The 10,520-nt window shown below is 40.6% G+C and overlaps 1 protein-coding gene across 1 annotated transcript in view; it reads left to right on the forward strand.

Moving 5' to 3' along the window:
- The window catches only part of ABCB7 (ATP binding cassette subfamily B member 7), a 140,623-nt gene extending 132,963 nt beyond the window's left edge, over positions 1-7,660 (forward strand). The window contains exons 14-16 of the mRNA XM_075835713.1: positions 627-730; positions 3,206-3,313; positions 6,946-7,660. Coding sequence (XP_075691828.1) covers positions 627-730; positions 3,206-3,313; positions 6,946-7,164 — 431 coding nt within the window. The 3' untranslated portion in view covers positions 7,165-7,660. The remainder of the gene's footprint in view (positions 1-626; positions 731-3,205; positions 3,314-6,945) is intronic.
- The last annotated feature ends 2,860 nt before the right edge of the window (positions 7,661-10,520 follow it).

Consider the following 10,520-nt stretch of genomic DNA (forward strand, 5'->3'; position numbering starts at 1 on the left):
AAAGCACCCATGAGAGACGTTTGACATATCCACATGATATGTCATGAATGTCAGATAGATGCGGGTCCCACCTCTGGGACCCGCACCTATCTCTAGAACGGGGCACCCTAAACCCCGTTCTAGCTTTGTCTGCTATCGCTGACTCCCGGCCACTTCCTGACTTTATGGTCGGGAGTTACAAAAACAGCGTAGCCCACTGAGCTACGCGGTTTCCGTAACTCCCATAGTAGTAAATAGCAGTTACGGAAGCAGCGTACCATTCAGTTCTATGGGACTTACGAAAACAGCATAGCTCATAGAGCTACGCTGTTTTCTCCTTCATGGTCAGAAATCAGACGACAAACACAGAGGTAGAACAGGGTTTAGGTGCCCCGTTCTAGAGATTGGTGCGGGTCCTAATGGTGAGACCCGCATCTATATGACATTAATGACGTATCCTGTGGATGTCCTAAATGTCCCTCGTGGGAAAACCCCTATAAGAGATTAAGGAAAGGCATGTTCAGCCTCTGCTGCTCCACAAAGATCAGTGATCTGTATGTAAGGTGTTACATAGGCCTATGCAGTATACATAAAACAATATGGTTTATGAATGGAACGTACTGTAAAACAACTATCCTCTTGTGCAGGTGGGGAGAAGCAGCGAGTAGCAATTGCCAGAGCAATGTTAAAGAACCCACCCGTTATTCTTTACGATGAAGCCACTTCTTCCTTGGACTCCATCACAGAGGAGGTAAACTTGACTTTTGCTTTATTACTGTAATGAATTCTCCAGAAATGTCATTGTTCCTTTTTTAATTAGGGACTTGGGAAATGATTGGATACACAATATCTCTGTTTAATGCGGGATCATCCAGTTTACCTCCTTGAAGGACATAAACCAGGCCTTATAGGACATGTTAGTTTTAATGTAGAAAATGTTGGTGGAAGTGTAAAAAATATTACAGCTTTTCCTTTAAGGCTTTTAGGCTTAGTTCACATCTGCATTCGGACTCCGTTCATGGGTCTTGTCTGAGCTCCCTGTCAGGGGAACCCATGAACAGAATCGAAACTGAAACAAGCGGAAACCATAGGTTTCCGTTTACATCACCATTGATTTCAATGGTGACGCATCTGGTGCAAATGGTTTCTGTTTGTCACCTTTGTTTAAGGATTCCGTCGTTTTGACTGACTGAATAGCGCAGTCGACTACGGTATTGATTCTGTCAAAACGACGGAACCCTTACACAGCGGTGACCGGATCCGTCACCATTGAAATCAATGGTAATGCAAACTGAAACCTATGGTTTCTGTTTGTTTCAGTTTGGATTCCATTCATGGCTTCCCCTGATGGAAAGGTCTGACTAAACCCATGAACGGAGCCCCGACGCAGGTGTGAACGAAGCCTTAGTCACAAATATTGTATTAAGTTGTTAACAGTCCTCTTCATTCATTTTGTCAATATACCAGTCTCTCTAAATCCAGTCGACCGCCAACATGCCTGACTTTACCACTACTTCAAGGGTGGTCGTCCAGCTTTCCTAGTGTCCGAAATGGCATGCAGTGATACAGAAGCAAGTAGATGTATCAGTGCATGAAAAGACACTACTCTAGGGAATCAGAGCTATTGTCGGCCATCTTGGGAGCCGCACAACTGTATAGAATTATATTACACAACCAGATCTCATATAGGAAAAGTCATGATATTACCAGTTACTACTAGTTATAATAATATAGTATTGACTTCTTTTATAGAAAAGGTTGCTCGCTTTTAGATATTGCTTTTATAGCTAAATACACACAAACATATGTTTGCCTCACCGGATATTGGTGTCTTTCTTAACGGGAATAAATTTGATTTGAAACACTGTAAAACATCTGGTTACTGTAGTGACATCAAAGGTTTTAAAATAATAAAACACGTGATCTATACTTTTCACTGTGTTTTTCCTTACAGCTGTCAGTTATCGCCCGCTAATCTGATAAATGTGACAGCGCCTTTGGTTGATTTGATTTCTCTAAGGAATGTTACAGCAAAAGTAAATGTCATTTTTCTGAAATTAACTCTCTGCTATCTGAACTGTACTCTTGATTAATTAAAGCACACCTCCACCCAAAGCCTTAAATTAAGATGAGACTAAACTCAATATGCCGCCTTACTCTCCCCTAGTCATACCCACAGAGTTTTGGCACAAAGACCCAGTTTGTGGACCCTGCATACAGTAACCCACCTAAGAGTATGATTTATGAGGAAGAAACCGGTTCGGGAATACTCTGAATTTTCAGGTTTTTTGGAGGTGTGTTTCAAAGGGAATCGGTCACCATACAAACCTCATGTGTCAAGAGGCACATGAGTGCTGCGGCCAAGACTGCGTCAAGCCTCTTGGCCAATCGGACACCTGCTGAATCACAATACAATGAGTATCTTATAGATGATGACAGTCAACGTTTAGTTATTGCGTTTAACGTGGCTTCTTATGGCTTTATTTCAGCAATTCACAACCAACAAATAAAGCAACCAATCAACACAACGTTTATTTGTGTCCGTACACACTGTGAAACCGCTTTAGAATCTGTTCACATCTGCCTCGTGGCTTCCGTTTGTAACGGAAGCCACAATGCATTATCAGATCTTACGTCCACCAGATACCAGCGGTGCCCGATGGACCACATTGACTTACAATGGGGTCTGTCAAGTACGTACCACCGAGGTGTGCGTTGATTTACTAGATAGATAGTGCTGTATGCAGTATTATTTTCCCATCCTATTTGGCGGAATCTGCAACAGAGGCTCCAAATGGGGGCCTCTGACGCTGATGTGAACATAGCCATACAGATAGCACATTGGATGTGACTGTTCAGGAGTTCTGGCCCCTTTCCGGGATAAAGTCTAATGATTTCCTACAGACCCCTAGAAGCACCATCGACAGAGGAGAGGCACACAATTTAACCGGCTGCATCCTGCCAATGCATTGCTGGCACAGTTTCTCAATATTTGTTAGTACATTGTCACAACCTACTGTATTTGGGTGTTCATTTCAATGGCATAATACAGGCTGCCGTAAACTATGATTGTTTGAGTGTCCGGGACTTCACTGCTTTGTTTTATTTTTTCATTTTGCCTTATTTTTTAGCGTCTTAGTATTTAATGTATGTTTTATGTTAACAGTGATCTGCAGCCAAGAGAAACGTAAACCTAAATACTAATTTGTGTGTTTGCATCCTACAGAATATTCTTAGCTCAATGCGGGATATAGTCAAGCACAGGACCTCTGTGTTCATTGCTCACAGGCTGTCTACCATAGTTGATGCGGATGAAATTATAGTACTGGACAAGGTAAGTTTATTACGTATATAATATGTGACTTATAAAAAAAACACATGCATTTAATATGAGAGTATTTCCTCCTAAAATTAAAAAAAAATCACCCGTACATATGAATTCTTCAGTTGTACTTGGCTTGGCACATTGTTTAGAAATGCAGATGTTTCTGCGTTATATTTCTGCGTAGTTAAGCAACAAGACCGCAACAAGGGATTTGTAGCTGGATAATCCACCTTTTTATGCAGAGTCTGGGAAAGCTGAATGGACCTCACTCGTTGCCGTCCAATTTTGTCACTAAGCAATGGCTAAATAGAAATGTTAACACCTGTCAAAATAAGGACAACTGAAGGGCCTACAGTATATTTAAGTTGTTATTTTTTCCTATAAATCTTTGACATATCCACAGAATGTCATAAATATCTGATAGGTGGTTGTCAGTGTAACAGGGTTGCTCTCACCCTCACCGTGCCTGATGCGGCTGTAGTGTCCAGGTGAAAGATGAATGGAGGGGTAGCTTTGTGTGTACGTGGCTGTCCAAGTCTATTAGGAGCTACGCTTGTTTCTGTAAATCCCATATAACTAAATGAAGAAAGTCTCCTCGTCATTCATTCTCTGACTGGATGCCGATGCCATTTCACCAGCGAAGTGGAATAGGGATCAGGGCACACCCTTTTTCCTGATAGGTGGGACCCTCGCCGATCAGACATTTACGGTGAATCCTGTCATGTAATGAAGTACTGTTGTCTTAGACGAGCATTTTCTGCTTGTTTGTGTAGAATAATGAAATATTAGATGGTATAACAAGAAGTGCCCATTTTCTTGACTGGGTGCTCGGGCCTGGGCAGTCGGCTTTGATAAGCTCTGTAGTAGTAGTCGTCAATCTAGGAAACGCTGTCCAATAAAAAGAGAAAACCGTTTTGCTTTCATAGCCACATTTATTACCATATGTACCCCTCCAGCAACAATGGGTTAGTTAGTGTGCAGATGCCTCTTCCCACTTACAATCTGTTTAGTGGCCATTTTTGCTCGCTGGTAGCCAAATCCTGCATGAAGCAGATGCACTGGCTCATATATCCTCATGTGTTGTGATGAGCAAAGCTGTGGCTCTTCAGATAGACAAATGGCTCTTTATGCTTTTTAACCCTGATGTGGTCAATGAGTAATAATTTATTGCATTAACCTTATTTAACCTTGATGCAGTAATAGGGTTAATACCTCTTCCATCCTGAAGTCGCATGCAAGCCACCATGAAGCCTAACTTGCTATTTACTTTATACTTTTGTATTGTACCTTTGTTTTGATATGGGGTCTTAATAAATTAAATTTAAAAAAAAAAAAAAAACAACTTGCTATTTACTGACTGGCCTGAGCCTGTGTACACTGCAGACCATGTAAATATTAGCGAGGTTTTCTTGTTTAATATAATTGCATGAACACTAAGCCTCCTCCTGTTGGGGCACATTTTCTGACATTCAATGTTGTGCATTGTAGGGTCCCCTGGGTGCATTGTATGCGGTGATCTCTTACCAGTGACTACATCTGCGGGAAGTTATGGGTCGATAGGAAGATTCGTGCCCATAGATATCAGTTTATTTGGCACATAAATTACATGGTCTGTTATATGTGACCATGCGACTTGGGTAGCCATATTGGAAACAGACTGCATTTTGCCGGACATCCTAGTTACTGTTCAGGAGCCGCTATATTCTATGTCATGTCTCTGAAGAGTAAAGGGCATGGTAGACTCTATAAATCTCAAATTGTCAAATATGAAATATTATGATGTATGTAAAATCATTGTACTAGTAGCAAATGAGTAGAATGGGCGGTTTATTATAAAAGCGATTACATCTGTAGTCCTGCAAATGTCAGCAGCATTCTGATATATGTCTCTAATAATAGGAGAGGTCTCTGATGCTCGCAGTACATTTTGGTTCTGATCGTTGGAATTTTTGTTAGGATCCTTAATATTTACAATCTGGATATCTGTAAGCAGCTACTACTGATGATTAGGGCTGCACGTTGCATTGAAATCTCGATACGGTTTCGATACTATGCACCCTCAAACGGTTCAATTCTGTTAATTCATGTATTTCGATACTATATAGTAACACATGAATGTTGTTAGAGTGGGCTGCGGGTGTGTAATACAGTCATTGCCACCCTACTGAGTCCTGACAAGTGTGCGCGCGCGGTCAGCATGATGTGATGCGACCAGCGCTGCACTAATGATTGCCGTCACTGAAGACAGAACATGGCGGGCACACTACAAAACACCTACATGTTCTCTGTCTTCAGTGCCTGCGCCGCCGCTCATTAGTGCAGCGCCGGCCACATCACCTCATGCTGGTCGCTCGCCCACACTTATTGTCAGGAGCAGGGCAATGGCTGTATTACACAGCCGCAGCCCCGCTCTAAAGGTGGAGATCAGAGAAACCTCTGACCTCCGCCGCTCTCCCCTTGAATGCTTCGATCAAAGCTGACCGCAGCATTCAAAGGGAAAATGAGAAGGGGGATGCCCTTTTGGATCGCCCCGAGGGACATACCATATATGGGCAGACAGCCCAGGGTCCTTTGAAGGACCCCAGGGCTGTCTGACCATATTTCCTGTTGTTAGGGCATACTTAGGTATGTCCTAACAACTGCCTTTGTACTATCAGTACACAGACTAATGTACTGGTATATAGATATATGCCAGTACATTAAAGTTTAAAAATAAAAATGTAAAAAAATTAAATAAACACACATTTTTTTTTACAATAAACATTAAAATAAGTCTTAAAAACCATAAAATCTACACATATTTGGTATCGTCCCGACCGTAATAACAAATTTATAGCGTCATTTATGATGTTTACGCTGTTATAAAAAAAATAAAAACTGCTTTCTTTCACTTATTAATGTCAGGCACGAGGTATTATGAATTTTGAACCTCCATGTGCCTCAAATTAATAGTAATTAACCCTATTATGTACCTCACACATTAACCCAATGCTGTCCATTGACTGAGGAACATGATGGGGTTAATCACTATTAATGTGAGGCACGTGGAGGTTCAAAACATCACACCATGTGCCTCACGTCAGAAAGTGGAAGAACTTTTTTTATTATTATTGTTTGCAAAGTATCGTTTTGGTATCGAGTATCGCAATACTACACGAAGTATCGGTATCAAAGTCCAAATTCTGGTATCGTGACAACCCTACTGATGATCATACAGGAATCATTCAGCTACCCAGCAACACTCAGCATGATATAGCGCAGGTACTGCAGTCTGTTAACCCAGGGCAGGGTTACATTAGGGCAAAGACTGGCGAGACTTCAACTGCAAACACTGGTGATCTGATCGGCCTGTACAGTATGTGTGCCGTCTAGTATAATGCAGATGCATTATTATATTTCTGCTCTGTGAGATACTTCTCTTTTAAAACATGTCTTGCCCACAATGGTGTTTTGCACGGTTTGTTTTGTTGGGCTTACTTGACCAGAAGGTCCTCATCCTTGCCTTTTGTATACGAAATTGGACCACCTCTTTTACTGAGCGATCTGATCGTATATCCCTGTGCATGGTACAGGCTTGTGCACACTGATCCAGATTTTGATGTGCCTCCTTATCAATCACTTGTCTGTGCTCTTTTTGGCAGGGTAAAGTAGCAGAACGGGGTACACATTTTGAACTCCTGGACAATCCCGGAAGCCTTTATTCAGAACTTTGGCACACACAGAGCAACAGGGTCCTAAACAGTAACAACAGCCAAAAGACAGAGAAAAACAGCCAGCAATCATCCAAAGAGGAGGAAAGGAGGAAACTACAAGAAGAGATCATTAATAGTGTTAAAGGATGTGGCAACTGCTCCTGCTGAGCTACACTGCCTCCTGAAGGAGCAGAGGAGGAGGACTGGCACCAGGAGCTGAAACTATAAATGCCTACATAATAATTGACTTCTATTCTTCGTTCCATATCTTGGTTCTGCACCTTTCTAATTAATCTTTGCCCATAACTTTTCTGGATATTTTCCAGTTTACCCACCGCCATGCAGTGAACAGAGTACAGCTCATCTCATTGTTGTGTAATACCGCACTATAATACAAGTAGATGAGGCACATTGAACACGTCACTATCATATACCACAGATTTACTTTAAAATGAATGTCCATTCTTAAACACCTTTTTTTTCTATCTAAATAGTTTCAATATTTAGTACTGATAGGGCTTTGTTTTTCTGATACAGAGCTGCAAATTCCCTGCATAGGCATATATTTAATAGATAACATTCCTGCTGTTTGCAGTCACCACTAGAAGGAGCTTATGAGCTAACTGCATACTGTTTATACATTGAAATCAATATTAAGACAGTATTCAGTAAGCTCCTAAACTCCCTCTAGTGGTGGCTGCAGGCAGCCATCATTTTATCGTTTAACTGTTTATGCAGTGAATTTGGAGCTATGCATGAGAAAAACAGACTTCCAACTGTTTTAAAGATATATTAAGAAATTAATTTGCACAGAATTTTAGACCTAAAAACGACATGATGTTAAAAGGCAGAGATTTACTATGTTAACTAGTCGAGTAATCTGCTGCACAAATGTACGGCAATAAGCACTGATATTCTGTAAATGGGTTCCCCTCGATCACACAGAGTGTATTTTTCTCTAACAACTAATTGACAATTGAGCGCTGACAAAAAAATGTATGAATCCACAAAGTCCATCCTAATGAGTTTGCCAATTCTACCCGCTAATCTTCTCTAATCGTGTGTTGAGGCTTCTTAAGCCCAGTTTGCCTTTTGTTTAAGTAGGTACATCTTTCCGGTCCTGACAGCAGATTTATTTGTCATTTTGCGGTATTTTGAGTATTTTAATTATGGACTGTGCACATTTTTTGTTATTTTAATTGAAGGTTGCAGAGGTTAAGTTGATGTCCACAACTAATAGGTGTAAAGTACCACGGAATGTGTAGAACAGATGTCCAGTGTGCTGGCAAGTGACCAATCCAAGAACTAATACAAACAAACATAAATATATCGCTACAATGTTACAGAAAATTTTAAAACCGTGACAGAAGTTGCAAAGTTTTTTTTGGGTTAAATCTTATGTTCAGCTTTGAATACCTAATTACAATTGTTATTTTTATATATGCAACCTACATTTCAAGTAACTTTGCAAATTTCTTGTAATACTTATCTTGCACCGGTCCTTAGTTACAGTCCCTATTATAGCAAATTCTATAGACTTCAGAGCTGAAATCTCCCAGAAGTCCTTGCTGACTTAATGTCCGTAGAGATTGCTTTGGTGATTTGCATTCTGAAGACTTTACACCAGACACTATAGAAATCTAATGTAGGAAGAAGTAACTTTCCTACTGCAGAGTTAAGAAATCAGCTCTGGGCTATAATAAATGTTAAAATTCAGTGCAAAATAAATAATACGCAGTTATTTACAAGGTTTTACAATCTTTTATGCAGATTATATCTGTATATCTAAAAATGGTGCTAAATAGTGGACTATTTTCTTTAAGCCTTAGGCTATTACAACAGATGTCGATGCTTTCTCTTAATTTTTAACTTTATGAAAAAACTGTAAAGTCAGTATTTATCTGTGTTCCCCAAAAATTATTAAGGCCTCATTCCCCTCGATTATGGCCCCTGCATTCTCTGTAAGGAGCAGTGTAGCAATCTTCCACATTCGTTTCATATTGTTTTTGCCCCAACCCTGTGATCCCTTTTAGAGGAACTATGCAGGTAGTTCATGACATATCTCATGCAGTGTCATGAAGCTACCACCGGGAGCTCTATAGGGACATTTGGTAAGTAATGGTTTGGATTGGGAGATCAGTCCTAACATGGGCAAAAACGAACAGCTACTCTCAGTCCCTTGATGTAGAGTGGGGCTGAAGCCAGGTTATTCCATGAGAGTAACGTTTCCTTGATAAACTCTAAGACTTTAATGAAAGTACAAGAATAAAATAAGGAGCCGTCTTTCTAATTCTCTGAGATAAGAAAAATGATGGTTGCTGCTCAAGCATGTTCACCAGCAACACAATACTAGATATTGTTGATCACTTTACTACATATTTCTTAAGCACAAATTTTATACTGCTCCATTCTCCAAAAATTGAATGTTAATAAAGCTAGGGTGTAGACGAGCTCTGTAGACCGGTGTAGCCGTGTCCATTTCATGTCGGAGAGTCCCCAGCACTCAGGAGTCCTTCATATTTGATGTGAGCCCAAGCAGCTCAGATAGACAGAAAATGACCTTAATCATTCTACGTCGTGTAACATACGTCAATGGACTTATAATGTGATCTCCATCTAAATCCTGGTCCTGAATCTTTATTTCCCAGATGACCCGCTGACATCTCTCCTGTCTTCATTCATTCTTCATTTTCTTGATTTGCTGCTCTCTCTAACTCCCCATGCTTGTCTGTCGTGTATCGCAAATCGCCTCAGGAAGGTACAGACGAGATCTCTGTGACACTTCCTACGCTCTCACCCGACTACGATCATATATGTTATATAAAATTTGGAGGGGTGTTTGCATGATGCAGAAATCAATTAATATATAGGTTTAATAGGAAAGTTGTAGCATTAAAATTACAGATGCAGACGCCTGTCAGACAGCAGTGGCGATCACCATCTCCATGGCCCGTTGCTTTGCAGTGGTGTTAGAATAACTAGACCGCCCACCATTGTGTTGGGTTGTTTTGGCTGCCAGCATTGGTCGAATATCCCATTTATTACCTAATAGTCATGGTTGCATCACTGCCGTGTAGTGTCTAGCACATGGGCTACAACCTAATAACACTGAAGTCACCCAGTCTCCCCCACATTTTCTCTTGAACATTTGTTTTGTAGGCCAGGTCTACGTTGAAAAAACAAGGACTGTTTACAAAATAGATCTGTTCCTATGCTCCACTTTAGAGGTAGGTAGAAACTCGTAATGCTTTCTCTGTTATGATAGACACAGGCTTTACAACACATTTCCACGAAATCCAGAAGAATCTCTTTAGTATGGCGATGCTGGAACATTCTGATTCTACTGTATACACTATAGCACTAATGGATCATCCAGTGCAGACATTACTATTGTCATCTCAAAGATGCTTTCTTGCATGTATAGTAGTACAGAACAGGACAAATAAAGAATCACGCAGCTCACAAGTGCTTTTTGCACTTAGAGTTCTATTCACTGTCAACACTTTAAGATTAGCCAGGCATAT

Source organism: Rhinoderma darwinii, chromosome 8, assembly GCF_050947455.1.
Source record: "Rhinoderma darwinii isolate aRhiDar2 chromosome 8, aRhiDar2.hap1, whole genome shotgun sequence".
Taxonomy (NCBI): domain Eukaryota; kingdom Metazoa; phylum Chordata; class Amphibia; order Anura; family Rhinodermatidae; genus Rhinoderma; species Rhinoderma darwinii.